Genomic DNA, 14,706 nt, shown 5'->3' on the forward strand with positions numbered 1-14,706 from the left:
TTTAATAAATTTATTTTAATTTAACACAAAAATATCTTTTATTATATTTTTTTAATCTTTTATTAAAAAATACAAATAATTATGGATATTATATATTAAAATAATATAATTAATTCAAATTTAAAAAAAAAACATTAAATGCATCCTTTTAGTATATGTATGTTTCTGGTTTTCTGGTTTTTGTTGAGCTTTGGAACAATCTGTTAACTATTTTTCAAAGCATTGGAATTTGTTCTTGGTATTATAGGAATTTTGTCTGTTGTATAAGGATTGTAACGTATCTAAAATTCATTTTATTTATTCTATTTTTTTATAAAAAAATACAAATATAAATTATACTATTATCAAGAATATTTTATAACAGGAATATTCTTTAAAAAAATACATTATATATATATATATAACCTAGATATTCTTTATTAAGAATGTATTTTTATTTCTGTAGTTAATACTATATATTACATATTTTAATTAACATGATTTATATTGGAAATTGGAAGTGTATGGCAATACATTTACTTCGGAATCCACTTAATTCAATCACTCTCAACTTCACTGCCAACAAGTACCTGAGCTGGTCCAATTTGCATGATTATGAAACCAAAAAATTTAGTACTCAACGGAGGTTCCCTTCATGATATCTGTGAAGACAGAAAAGCACTCAACTCCAACGACCTAGATCAGTTAATTTGGCACTTACAATGGAGGTTTCCTTCACTTGATATATCTTGCATGCATTGTAGAATTGAAAATCTCAAGGAAGAGGCGAAGCTGTGAGGGTACTAGGACAATAACAGGAATAGTCCCAAGCGACATAGCTGCTATTACCAACCGCTGATTACCCTTCAACATCATAGCAAGCGAAGCACAAAATGCTACCATCATTGACACCACAGACAAGAAAAGGGCCACGAGACCGCAAAGTAACTTCAAAGGCAACGTCTTCAGGAAATCCTTCTGAGCATAACGCGAGGTCAGGATCCCAATGAAAAGGAGGACCGAGGTAGAAGAAGTAAAGAGTGATACTGCATCTGCTATGATAAACAAAGTGAATATCTGTTCGCGAAAGAAGATAGGTACCCCAGTGTCTTGGTTGTTTCCGCCGGGGACAGTGAAAGCCGCAGCGAACATGATAGTGATTATCAGAGTACCCACGAGTGTGAAAGAACTAGCTGTGTCTTTGGCCCATTTTTCACCAGCTTTCAACATCTCCACGTGGCTTTCGCTGAATATCTCACGGGGCTTCTTACCGTCTCCATTTTTCTCTTCTTTGCACTTGGGGTGCACAATCTCCTCAACAACCTGCGCTGATAAATTATTATCATCATATTATAATAATCAAATATATTTCACTAATTTTTCACATTATTTATTGTATTTATTAGTTTTCTTTCTATCTTGCTTCCTTCCATCATCTTATGAGATAGAGAAAGTGAATAACAATAACCTTGAACCATTGAAGTTCTCTTTGCATTTGGAGAGCAGCACCGGATCTTCTATCAAGATCAGAAGAAGGCCCTAAATATGCTGCCAAGTGCAAGAGGGTGTTGCCAAACACGTCTGCACTGCATCTGATTATCTCCTTCCGTCCATTGACACTGTTTATGAGTCGGAACACGTCTTTTCTACGGTTCAGAATTGCATGCGAAAATATGCCTCTCTTGTTTCTATCAATGGCCCACAAGAGGTCAGGGTTCGTCTTCCTCATCTTATCTATGAACTCAATAATTCCAAGCTTCGCTGCCTGCAACATTGCATCGTACGCTGAAGCCTCTCGCAGCTGCGATTCCTCGTACTCTGAAACTCTATCGCACATGCAGTTCAGAATTTCAAGAACTACAAGGTGGGTCTTTTTTTGTTGGTATATTTCGCTGATTCCTGGGATAATCAAGCCATTATATAAGAATAAGATATTAATTAAAAGGAATCTTTTTAAATAAATAATACATTTTTTTTGGTCGGCAAAATAATATAATACATGATGAAAGAACATTGTTGCCTTGACAATTTAATAAAATGATGAGAAAACATGAGAAACAAAATAAATTCAATGTATGCTGACGTACCAGCTGAGAACTTTAACAGTATGTGATTTTGAAATAACAGATAAACAAATATAAGTAGTCGACCTGCAAAACAAAGAAAGAATTAAAACACTTATATATTTGATGCTAGAGCACAGGATCCCTGAAAGAAATGGGACACACGTACCTAAAAGCCTTATGGGAGGAAAATTCAACGCCAGTTCACAGAGCCTTCCTAAAGAAACAATTGAGGAGAGGGGGAGAATGATACATGTCAATTTTTAAAAATTAGTTAATTAAACACTAGTTGAAATTTTAATACTCGTAATTGAATCATAGTAGAATCAGTATAAGTAAAACAACAATAATAATAATAAGTAAATACATAAAATAATTTTAAATAAATATAAAATACACAAGTTCAAACCAAATATGTAATAATAATTAGCTTTAAATTATAATAAATGTATGTTCAGTAATAATAAAAAATTAATGTAAAATTGTAAGAAATGGAGATATGAGAAGAGTTTCTTTTGTGGTTTTCAATCGATTTCAACAATAGTAAAACAAAACATGAATTGGAAAAATGGGTCTCCTCTTTAGGTAAAGCATTTATACTAATTCGGTGAAGAATGAAAACAGTTTATTTTGAATAAACTTTTAAAGAGAAAGTTTGTCAAAATAAATTAAAAATAACTCAGGTAAATAATTTTAGTAAATTTAAATAAAATAAATATTTCAAATATAGAAATTCCTCTCTTGTTGTTTATTACTGTTAAGAGAGAAAGAGTGGAATTATAGATTCATACAGACCTGTAAAGGAAGTATTATATTGGTGTTCCTCTTGAGCAACACGAAGGCCTTCTACTTCAGTAACATCTGCCACTATCCCAATGATTTTTCCGCAATAGTCAATGCTTATTCCGAACAACTTAACTCTTACTCTACAAAAGTTTTGCACCTCTAATCTTTCTAATCTTAAAGCTGAAAACAGATTGAAGTGGATAATTAGCATTAATTACTTCTGCTATTTGTGGGGAAAAACGGGTAATTTTTCCACTAAAACAAAACCCTAACAGAGTTACCCAACAAATAATATTGAATAAATAAAGCGGAATAATAAAAGAGATAAAGAGAAAAAAATACATCCGAAAATTGTTAACGGAGTTCGGCCTATTTAGCTTAATCTTCGAGCACAGCTGAAATAGCCTGCTTTTATTATTATGGGAGAAAATATTACAAATTGGAATATATAAGAGTGAAAGAGGAGAGTTTAATTTATAACCATCAAACTTTCTTCCCAAACAATAAACCTACCGAGGGACTTGGGATTAAGCCAAAATCAAGACTACCTCTCCCATATTACTTCATCAAGTTCTCACAATTGCGAGAAACTTCAAAGATAAGAACAGAGAAGAAAGGAATAAAATGTTAGAACTTACTGTCATAAATGAGTTGTTGTAGACGTCCAAATCCAGTGCCACTAGGGAATGCAGAAGGCATGTGTGCCAATGCATATAAGGGCCTTAGTCCATCGGATTCATGGGTTAGAGGGAGGTGTGGAATGCGATGGATTAAACTCAAAGCCACATCTATCTCATCAAACCAACACCAACCACACGTTCAATAAGTGTGAGAAACTCAATTATATATAGTTAACTAAGTGTTATTGCTTACCAAATATTTCAGCAGTGATGCATCGTGCAAGAAGCAAAACTCCAGTGTGGGAATTTTTGTCCACAAACGCTTCCAACGGAGTTTGAGAGTAGAGATAGCGAGTCATCTCTTTGTAGCCCTTAGCAGCAGAAAGAAGAACAGGAATTTCACCAACTTTGGTCTTCATAGTTAAAAGCTTCTTCCCTCCCTTCTTCTCTACCATGCACTTTGCAATCTCTACGTTTCCGGTTAGTTCCGCAGCGAAAGAAAGAGCAGTGTAATCGAAGTTGTCTTGCATTTTAACTAACTTATCTTTCCCTAACTTGACCAAATTCTTCACAATGTGTAGGTGGCCAGCCATTACTGCAACATGAAGAACGGTTCTTCCTGTGGAGGAAGTGGAAAATATGGCGGTGTCGTCATTGTTGATTATTGCTTTTGCATCATTCCACTCATCGCTCTCCACATATCTGTACAACGGTTTATTTTGAAGGAGACTATCCTCCACCAGTACACCTGCCACACAAACCATCGTACTCATTCCGGTGAAATCTTTGCAATGTTTCTTCCTACAAAGATCCCAACACATGAGAGGGAGAATCTTCCTGTCACTCCAAAATTTTTAGGTGCCTTTTTAACTAGTTTAATAGGGGATTTTATCAAACTGTTCATATTAATTAAATAAGCTGGTTTATCAACTTTAATCTTTTCTTTATCATAGTTTAACAGATTAACTTATTAAAACTACTTTTTACAGTATTTGATATCTCAATTTTGGCATATCATAATTTATTTGACCAGCTTGTGAACTTAATTAGCTTAAGTATTCCATATACGAGTTTATTAGCCTAGCTTGTGTATTAAAATCTATTTTGAACTTATACATATTGTATTGATTTTACTTTATTTTGATTCACAGTAATATTGCATGACCTATTTTGATTATTATATTATTATATATATTAAAGACGAAGAACTATAAGATTATGAGTACACGTTTATTTGTGGAGAAACAATTATTTGTTAAATAAAATAGTGTATGAGTTGGCAAACACGTATTTAAGGTTGGAAACTTGTTCAGCATTATGCTACTTCTATTTTCATTAATAATAAAGTTATGAGCAAAGAATAAAACACGATGTATTGTTTAATTATACAAAGCATTAATGGTTATATGTATAACTACAATTTTTTTAAACCGTGTTTGGTACAACTAACTTAGAATTCTTTGCAGTATACTAAGTTTTCAAAGGAGTAAAAAAATCATTTGTGAGAAATGTGCAAAAATATCCTTCTATTCATTGGACAAACATATTAATTATACAAAGTCTTAGAAATCACACTCATATATTATATATTAACACATTTCATAATATATTTAATTAATATATAATTAAATGTAAATTCCATTTTATAAGTTAATTTTACAAAATTAAATTAAATTTAGAATTTACTTTTAATATAATGAGATTTATTTAAAATTTATTGAATTTATTAAATCATTATTATTGTCACTCAATGTATGAGTTGACAATGTCTGTTACTAGAGATCAAGAAATTTTTGTAGATACAAATTTCATCTCATAGAATATTCATTCAAATTCAAAGTTCACTTATTAATACAAACAGCTTTTATGAGCAATGAAACAGTTTGTGCAATCAATGCGGGAAAAAAAATCTAAAAGAAGAAATCCCAAATAATGCTTTGCAAATTCTGGAGAGAGAGAGAGAAAAGAAGAAAAAAAGAAAAACTAAATTGATTTTATCTCATAAAATTCTAGTTCGTTTAAAAGAAAAGAGTTTTCTTCTTGAAACATAGAAGTGAAGTTTCTTAACTAAGCACAAATGGAAGTGGTTACCTTGTTCAATATCTGAATCAGCTTTTAACTGTGAACTGTACAAGGCACCCAATCTGTTCCAAGCTTCTTTGGCCGTTTCAACATCTCTAATCTGACTTAGAATCTCCGTTCCACATGCTAACTGGATGATATGCAAAGCCTTGGCATTCTTCTTCTTCCATGAGTCAGAAACGGTTTTAGGTTTCACACCAATCTCCGAAACAAAAGTCACAACACCCCACAAACCTTGACCTATCAGATAATTTCTCACCAGAGCACTCCAGTTCTCGTAATTGTCTCTTGTGAGTGGTTCCAGAACTATTCCACTCGCTGCACCACCTATTACTGCCATTCAAACTTCACCTTCCACGACCTGCACATAAAAACTAATTAATTGAGAAATGAAAATGGGAAAGAAGTGTATATGGTACACGGGGAAGAAGGTAAGCATTTACCTTGCAGGGAACTGTGGCACCAGAAAATGAAAACGAATAGAAAAAAAAAACTTTACTGGGGAAGTTTGGTACTTGGGAATTATCTAACTAAAATACGAAAAGCTTGCACGTTGAGACCTATATGGCGAGACTTAGATCATTGGATGCCTCGAGATTAGGATTAAGAATCACGAGAATGTTATATCAGTTTATATAAAAATGAATAATTATTTTTAATTTGTTTTTCAAACTATATTAAAACTCTTTGCATGGGTTATAGTGAGAATTCAAATCTACTCTGTGACGATAATTTATATAGAATATCTTCTTTTTATACAGACTCAAACATTTTTTTTTTAATTTTATCTTTATTCAAATTCTTCTCCATCAAGATAAACAAAACATTTTCATCTTCCCCAATGACATTACCCTTTGTTTTGCTGGAAATTTTCATCACTAATAAAAATGAATGATGGTCCCTATTTGACGGGTCAACTCAAACAAAAATATGTATGAAATTAGCACAGACTTATCTTCTATTGACTAATAATTTCTATAGTCTGAGAACAAGTGGCAGATGTGATGTCTATGTCAAATTTCAATTAAAATGAATCTTTAATTAACACAGGGAAACGAAATACATTAACAATTTATTACTGTAATATTTTTGTTCTGTACTAGATTAGTTTGAATACTAGACCACATGTGTCTGAACACACACATTCATGCTTGCTGTAATATACAATAAATTAAATTGTTCTTCTGCGTGCCTTGCAAGTGTGAACACTGAACACGCACATTTATACATGTTAACATAAATTAAATTAAAATATATAGGAATCCCAAAGTCATGTTTCCTACTATGTATTGATTCAAATCACCCTATCTTAATAATATAATAAATGTCTTAATAATTCAATTTTAAAAGTAAGTAATTATGAATATTTTTATAAAACTTAATACTTTGAGTTCTCTTCTTCTCATCAACACAATACTTTGAGTTCTTCTGCCTTGTTCCAAACACCATAGTGGAATCAATGGACGTAGCTATTCTTTGGGAAGCCATATCCCATATCCTTCAATGCGCCACCACCTTCCTACCACCCCCAGCGACTCGTCTCTCCTCAGATGACATTCGATACTTTGAAGACAGTCTCAAAAGAATACTCCACATTGTTAAGAAGGCCATGCACAGCAACATCCAAGACCCCTCGGTTCTTTCACTCTGGTTGAAAAAGGTCAAAGACGTCATCAACGATTTGAACGATTTCATGGAGGATCTTCGTCACAACAAGGAGACAAATACCGCCGCATTATCTCTCATCAAAGCCAGCCAAAACATGGCGCGTCGCCACAAATTCAAGCACCAAATCAAGGAAGCCAGTGAGAAGCTCATAAGCCTCTTAAACGAGGCAGAAAATTTTGTCATCTTTGAAGAAGCTAGGGAGAATGAGAAGAAGTTGACTCGTATAAGTGAGGAATTTGAGAATGTTGAAGTGGTTGGTAGAGAAAATGTGAAGAAGGATATTATAGATCAACTCAAGTTGTTTGTGAACAGCAGTGCTGTATCTGTTCCTGTGATTACCATTGTTGGTGTTGCGGGAATAGGGAAGACTAAACTTGCTCGTCTCGTTTATGGGGATGACGAAGTCAAAGCTCTTTTTGCGTCACGGATTTGGGTAAACCGTGAAACATTCAACGTGGAGTCCATTGCTACACATGTTACTGAAACAGCTAACAATGGTAAACGCTTTCTTCTTGTACTTGATGATTTGAGAGTTGAGAACGGTGAGGGATGTCAGAAGTTGCAGGACAAGTTAACGAAAGCTGAAGCTGGTGGGGCAGTGGTTGTAACTACACGTAGCAATATTGTTGCACACAAGATTTCTGAAAGTGGCACGATTAAACTTAAGCCCCGTGTTTTGCAAGGGCTTAACGAAGAGGAATCATGGTATCTGTTTCAGAAAATTCAAGGACAAGGTTTGAGAAAAATCGATGAAGATGTGGAACGGAGAGTAGTGAGAGAATATTGTGGAGGAGTCCCTAGGAAGATAACAGCCATAGCAAGGTTGTTAGAAGATTTTGATTCACCGGTTTCAGAAATAGAGTTGAAGGAGAAGTTTCTACGAAAGATAAAGTTTAACTATTACGACGAACTTTCCACGCAACAAAAGCTATGTTTTGCTTATTGTTCTTTGTTTCCTCAAGAACACGAGATAGACGCTGGGAGATTGATTCATCTCTGGATGGCAGAAGGGTTTCTCTCTAGGAACCTATATTCCGATCCAGAAGAATTTGGCTTAGCGTGTTTCAACGACTTTGTTCCTTTTGTTTTCCAGGAAATGGGGAGTGACGAGTTTGGTGTTGTGAAGAAGTATAAGATGAACCGTTTAATGCATGAACTAGCAAGGACTGTGGCCTGGGATGAGAATATCATAGTGGACTCCGAAGGGGCTAGAGTTCACGAGAGAGTGGTGCGATCCTCGTTTGATTTTGCGTTGGATGTTCAGTGTGGAATCCCAAAGGCTTTGTTCGAGAAAGCGAAGAAACTGAGGAGCATTCTCTTGGTGGGAAAGACTTACAAATCGCGGCTTCCACACGAGGTGAAGATGACCTTATCAACTTGTGAAAAAATATTGGAAACTTTCAAGTGTTTGCGAGTGCTGGATCTCCATGACCTGGGGATCAAGATGGTTCCGAGCTCTATTGGGGACGTGAAGCACTTGAGGCTTCTCGATCTTTCCCATAATAACATAGAGAAGCTTCCTAGTTCAATCACCAAGCTCTTCCACTTGCAGACATTGAAACTTTCCCAATGTCATGTTCTCAAGGAATTGCCAAAAGACTTGGAGAATCTAAGTTGCCTCATGCATCTTTACTTAGAGGGGTGCCTTGATCTCACTCACATGCCTCGCGGGATAGGTAAGCTGGGTTCTCTGCAGACATTGTCACTTTTTGTGGCCAGCAAGAACTACCATAAGGGAGGTCTTGGGGAACTCACAGATCTCGATGACCTCAGAGGGCACTTGGAAATTTTGCATCTGGAGCAATTGAATTTTTGTGCACCATTGGAAGCCAAAGATAACTATTTGAGTAATAAAAAGCACCTTCATTGTTTGACTTTAAGATGGGATCATGAGGAGGAAGAGGAGGAAGACGAAAAGAAAAGGAATGGTATTGCTCAAAAAGACAAGGAAACACTGGAATGTCTTGATCCAACTTCAAATCCAAATCTGGCAGTGTTATCCGTTGTGGGGTACTATGGTAAAACGTTTTCTGACTGGCTTTCTTCAATGAAATGTCTTGTTAAGTTTAGCTTAAATGATTGTTACAATTGTCAATATCTCCCACCACTGGATCACCTCCCACACCTCAGGGTTCTTGAACTAAGGAGATTGGAGTCCCTTGAATTCGTTTCAAAAAACAGTGACCAAACTAGTGCTGACACCGAAGCCTCCTCTTCCTCTAGTACACCATTTTTTCCATCGTTAAAGGAACTCACAATCTCTGACTGCCCTAAACTCAAAAGCTGGTGGGAAACTGCCAAGTGGGAAGACAACAGACCGTTCTTTACTCGCATTTCTAAACTTGACGTTCAATGCTGCCCTGAGTTGCATTGCATGCCTTTGTACCCTTATCTGGGTGAAGAGTTGGTCCTTGTGGATTCAAGCGTAAAGTCAATGAGGGATACAGTGCATGCAAGAACTTCAGAGGACTTCCTTCCTTTATCCAAATTGAAGACCATGCTAATTGCACGTATCACTCAATCTCCACCTGAGAAATGGCTTAAAAATTTCATTTCCCTTGAGACCCTTCAAATTCGTGATTGCTCTAAATTAGTGTCTCTACCCCAAGGTTTCAAGTCTTTGAGCTCACTCCAGAGTCTTACCATTGAGAGATGTTCAGAACTTGATCTTGACAGATCCAAGAGTGAATGGGAGGGTCTGAAACACCTACGTGTTCTGACCATAAAGGAAATTCCGAAGCTCAAATCCCTTCCCTGGGGTGTTGAGGATGTTACCTCTCTGAAAGAGCTCCAGCTTCATGAATGCCCTGCCTTGACTAATCTACCCGAAACCATAGGCAACCTCACTTCCCTTACTAAACTAGTTATTTGTAAATGTGAAAACTTGGATTCGCTGCCAAAAGGAATAGAAAAGCTCAAGTCTTTAGATTCGTTGACCATTACAGACTGCCCCCTGTTAACGCCAAGGTGTCAACCTGAAACGGGGGATGATTGGCCACAAATTGGTCATATCAGAAATATCATTCTAAAGCAAAGTTCTCAAGACTTGAGGGATTTATGGAGTCATGGGAGGATTGGTTTGGGAACATATTTCTAATCTTCAAATGCAAAGACTGCTTAACAACAACAGATCCATGCTTAACAACTCAATCCTTCTGATTTAACTTTGGTAAGTGATTACAGTGTTGCCTCAATTGAATCCATATTACTCATTTTTTCATCTTTCCAATTCTCTCTCCCTTTGTGTAAAAATGTACACACTGTACTGATATTCGAATGTTTTCATTTTTAGAGTTTAAATTTGAAGAAAGCTACGACAGAGTCATATGAGGAGAAACAAGTACCCAGTTCCCATGTGGTTATAAAACTGTAGCACTATGTAAAATGATTTATCCATTTTATTGAGTATGGATTTTTTTATATTATCGAAAAAACAATGTATTCATTGATTGCAATTATTTTACATTTGTTATTTCACAAATTTAGTAGTATATAAACCGAATAATGAGGGGTGGATAACTTCATAAACCGATCTTTATACATTTGTTCGGCTTTATTTAGAAGAAATTAAAATAGCCATTCTAAATTTCTAAAATACATATTATTTTATCTCTTTTTAAAATAAAATTAGAACCAAAAATTGTATTTTCAGATTATAAAACAATTAACAAATAAGATTTATTTTAAAGTGATGAATTAAATTAAATCATAGAAATCAAAATTAAAGACAGACATATTTTATAATAGCATTCACATCTCCCCTTTGTCTCTCAAATTTCCTGATAGTTTGCTATGAAATGACTAAAGTTTTCTTTCCAGCCACTTATTTGCAGCAGAAGGCCATATTACTCTGTTCAATATGCTTGGAGAAACAAGACGGAACAAAAGTTTGTTGGTCGAAAGTTGTTATTTGTAAAGATGGAACAACATAAAACTCAACATATTTAAAGTAGGTTAAATAGTCATGTGACCAAAAAAGTATGAACAAAAAAGTAATGCCTTTCAAAATTTGTCATATTTAGTAACAGTATCACAACATAGTCCCAGACACAATACACAGAATTACCTGTTTTTTACTTGGGCATTTAAAACACTACACGACTTGATTTGTAAAGTAAATGATGGAGCCAAATTGAATCGTGCTTTACTTACCACTTGTCAACCAGTTCTTTGGGTAGTTTCCTGCTTAGACTGATATATCAGATTTTGGTAAAAACATAATTACCTCTCAAACATTTGAGGGGGTATTTTAGGTCCTATTTGGAAAGAAAATTAATCAAAGAAACCTACCTTTCCAAGGACACTCTTCTTTTCTCTTCTATCATACTGCTAGGTCTATAGGAAACTGCATAACGAGACAAATAAATGAGATTCTGAATAATCTTGAAAAAAGAATCACCTAAAATATTATAGTGGTGTAAACTCAAATTACATCATTCAAAATCTTCAAAAATCCGTGAGTATCCATCAATAAAGTTAGCAGTCCATGATCTAAAACTCTAGTTGAAACTCTTTCCTGCAAAATAGTTGGCGAAAAAGTAATTGAAATAAGGATAAATATCAAGTTAGTAAATTAACACATAGTTTGAGATGGCATCAGTAAGAAGAGGCAACTTCTTGAGTTTCTTAATGGCAGTTTTCCCCTGTCTATTAAGATCAGCATCTCCTCAGCTGTAACCTCAACCTCAGCCATGACATTATCCTTCTCTCGTCCCTCTTCATCCTCTTCACCTTCGTCCTCCTAGGAATCCATTTAACGGACAGAAATGCATCAGAAATGCCTTTTGTTTGAAGAAACAACGCAACAAATCCTAAAATTAACTTCTTCTCGACACATCGTGTCTAACTCAGGCATAATCAACACAGCACAATACCTGAATAATTTTCACGCCTAGTATACTGACACTTTACTACTGTTATGCAAACCTGATTGGCATGATAAATTCATAAAAAAAAATTAAAAAAGGAATAAATCACCAACCTGAGGATCATCAACAGGGGAACGTGGTTCATCACTAAGCAGGTTTGTCATAGATAAAGTTGTTTTCATCCACACTCCTCACACCATCGTCATTAAAACACAAAACAAACCCTATATTCACATATAATAATCTTGTATTAAGTTTAACATATTTATTATTTATAACGATTTTAATTAATATTTAACAATGATTTCCGGATTTAATTTCACCATTTTTAACAAATTCAAAATCTTTATAAACGAAACCAATAATTAGTTCCCACCTATTCTTGTAAAAATTTTGGTCAAAGTTTGACTTGAACGATATACAAATAAACTTTTATGATATATAAGAATTTGAGAAAATTTTGGACAGTTGTGAAGGTGTCTTTCTGCGATGTATTATCTTGATTTTGTATGACTTAAGTGATGATTTTTTTGGACACTTATATTAAAAAAAAATGAAGCTTTTGACATTTTCTTTCTTTCGGCCATCTTATATTTTCTACGAGAAATAAAAATAAATAAATAAATCTATATCTATAAGGTTAAACTTATGTTCTTCGTTTTTTATCATACTTTCCATCATTGTGTCATATATAATTTTAATTGGTCTTCTTAAAAGAAAGTTTAAGTTATGATTGGACTCGAATTAGGTTTGAATTGTTACAAACATGTTTCCATAAATTCTCTTTGCACATTCATATTTATTCTTCCAATACTTTTATATTTTTTTTTAATTTTAACAATATATTTCAATGGGTAGTGATTATGTTTTGTTCCCTTAATTTTTTTATTTTTTTAAAATCGCAAAACCTAGAAAAAAAATAACAAGGTACAAAAATACAAAAATGAAAAAAAATTATCTTTTTATAGAAAATGTTGAATACAACAAATCTTCTCGGACAACCCTCTTACACATGTTCAAATAACGAAATTGAAAGTGTTGCGACTTGAAAGTACGTATGTGATTGGAAGGAAAATATGAAGTGGGGACGGAAAGAGAAATGTACCTGTGTGGATGATGGGACCCAGGTAATACCTGTCCACTGGGTACACAATTCGCTGACGTGTCGGTAGTCCTCTAGTTCCTCAAAGCTCTTTCTCTCGCTATGTGTGCTCCGCCGGTCGGGGGTACCTGCGATTGCACTCCGACGCTCAAGTCACTATCTCAGAGTATGTCTTTGGCTCATTCAACTCCAGTTGTAACTGTCTCTTTATTGCGTATTTATTGTATTGTAAATATTATTTGGTCTGGTCTTCGGTCGTCCGGTGTCCGACCAGTACACTTGCCCCCCAGGCTCGAAGAGGTTCATCTTTGAAGAGGCGTGTAGGATGGCTGGGATTCTCAAGGTTGTACTTGATTGTTGGGGGCATTGAATGCATGGCAGAGGTGTGATGTTTGGTAGAGATGTGACGTTTGGCAGAGATGCCATTTCATGTCATCAGATGTATTCAACGGTGGAGATTTCGTGTCGTTTGGTATGTCGAATGACCTTGACCCTTGGATTGCAATAGATCTAACGGTGTTGGAAGAATGGCAGAGGGTTCTCTCTCATACTTTGTTGGCTATAAATAGCGCCTCGTTGCTGTGTGGAAAGGTTTACACTTTTCCCCTTTGCTCAAGTCTTGTGCCATCTGCTCCGAGTGCCGAGTCTATTGCATTGAGTTGTCCAGTTAAGGTTAGTAATATTTTTTTCTGTAGATTCTTCTAATAGTGTTGAAAACAGTGAGTAGTTTGTGACCCGCACCGCATCTGGCAATGCGAGTCAGACGGTCCAAGCTATGATTGGGTTGATCCGTCGGTCCTCAAAATTCCCACTAGGATAATGAGCGTTGATAGCGATAACGGCAGACATTTGTGGTATAACCGATCATGTATGCCACGGTCGGGAAAATGCACCGCACGACTTCTTTTTTTGTATATAATACCTTTTTTGCTGACTTGCATATAACCCTACCTTTTGATAACTTTACAATGGGGGTCCTTCGGATTCTCAACGTCGCGCCCACGCAGTTACATCCTAACTCATGGGCAACTCTTCAGGCGTTTCGATAGTTATGTCAAATCTTCAAACTTGAACCTACCCCTAAATCTTTTTTATATTACTATAACACACGTCCGAGTACCCCTGTGAGTTGGTTGTCCTTGTCTAGTCGACGGGGAATATTCGGTTTGCTGCCTTTACCACTTCATACAAGAATTTTAAAGAAAAATATTTTAAGACTTTTGTGGAGCCGGATGGCCGAGACCTTTTTTATAATGTGAATGGGACGACCAAATTTCCATTCCATTGGACGGAGAAACCTACCCAACTTGATAACTGGTGAATGTGGTCGTCAATGTCACCATTTGACAAGGAGATCTTAGTGGTCATTGACCAGTTGCCTTATAAGCTGCCATCTCGAGAGCTGATAGCTTTGTATGGATCATCTAAGAAGTGGGCAGACTTCAATGGTCCATAGTTTCCTTGCGTCCGGTTGAGTATGCACTATTTTTTAATGTGGTTTAATTATATTTTTGCTTTGCAGATATTGTCAAAAATGG

General features: G+C 35.4%; 2 protein-coding genes across 5 annotated transcripts; one reads left to right on the top strand and one right to left on the bottom strand.

Annotated features, from left to right (window-relative positions):
• Nucleotides 1–395: 395 nt before the first annotated feature.
• LOC137811211 (uncharacterized) lies at nt 396–12,416 on the bottom strand. Of its 4 annotated transcripts, XM_068612854.2 has the most exons (13): nt 12,180–12,416; nt 11,813–11,939; nt 11,631–11,714; nt 11,489–11,543; nt 11,351–11,423; nt 5,540–5,891; nt 3,702–4,196; nt 3,467–3,616; nt 2,838–3,008; nt 2,212–2,259; nt 2,067–2,129; nt 1,448–1,878; nt 396–1,302 (listed from the first exon to the last, which is right to left on the bottom strand). In XM_068612854.2, the coding sequence occupies exons 6-13, from the start codon at nt 5,868–5,870 to the stop codon at nt 715–717; spliced, it is 2,277 nt and encodes a 758-aa protein (XP_068468955.1). In that variant the 5' UTR covers nt 5,871–5,891; nt 11,351–11,423; nt 11,489–11,543; nt 11,631–11,714; nt 11,813–11,939; nt 12,180–12,416; the 3' UTR covers nt 396–714. The 4 variants fall into 4 exon arrangements, 3 of the variants coding, with proteins under 3 accessions (XP_068468955.1, XP_068468959.1, XP_068468954.1); XM_068612858.2 differs by lacking the exons at nt 11,351–11,423; nt 11,489–11,543; nt 11,631–11,714; nt 11,813–11,939; nt 12,180–12,416 and adding an exon at nt 5,974–6,134 and having other exon boundaries at nt 396–957; nt 1,081–1,302; XM_068612853.2 differs by lacking the exons at nt 11,351–11,423; nt 11,489–11,543; nt 11,631–11,714; nt 11,813–11,939; nt 12,180–12,416 and adding an exon at nt 5,974–6,135.
• On the top strand, nt 6,705–10,679 carry LOC137811210 (putative disease resistance protein RGA4). Its single transcript, XM_090298485.1, has one exon. It carries the CDS (start codon nt 6,990–6,992, stop codon nt 10,293–10,295), a length of 3,306 nt encoding a protein of 1,101 aa, XP_090154611.1. The 5' UTR covers nt 6,705–6,989; the 3' UTR covers nt 10,296–10,679.
• Nucleotides 12,417–14,706: the final 2,290 nt, after the last annotated feature.

Source organism: Phaseolus vulgaris, chromosome 2, assembly GCF_051622355.1.
Source record: "Phaseolus vulgaris cultivar YP4 chromosome 2, ASM5162235v1, whole genome shotgun sequence".
In the NCBI taxonomy this organism is placed as follows: domain Eukaryota; kingdom Viridiplantae; phylum Streptophyta; class Magnoliopsida; order Fabales; family Fabaceae; genus Phaseolus; species Phaseolus vulgaris.

Excerpts from the sequence above, each read along its gene's own strand:
- LOC137811211 (XM_068612854.2), bottom strand. The coding sequence starts at position 5,870 with ATGGCAGTAATAGGTGGTGCAGCGAGTGGAATAGTTCTGGAACCACTC. Across the intron at positions 4,197-5,539 it reads TGATTCAGATATTGAACAAG|GTGTACTGGTGGAGGATAGT; the intron begins GTAACCACTTCC and ends TTTGTGTGGCAG. Across the intron at positions 3,617-3,701 it reads CATCACTGCTGAAATATTTG|ATGTGGCTTTGAGTTTAATC; the intron begins GTAAGCAATAAC and ends TTGATGAGATAG.
- LOC137811210 (XM_090298485.1), top strand. The coding sequence starts at position 6,990 with ATGGACGTAGCTATTCTTTGGGAAGCCATATCCCATATCCTTCAATGC.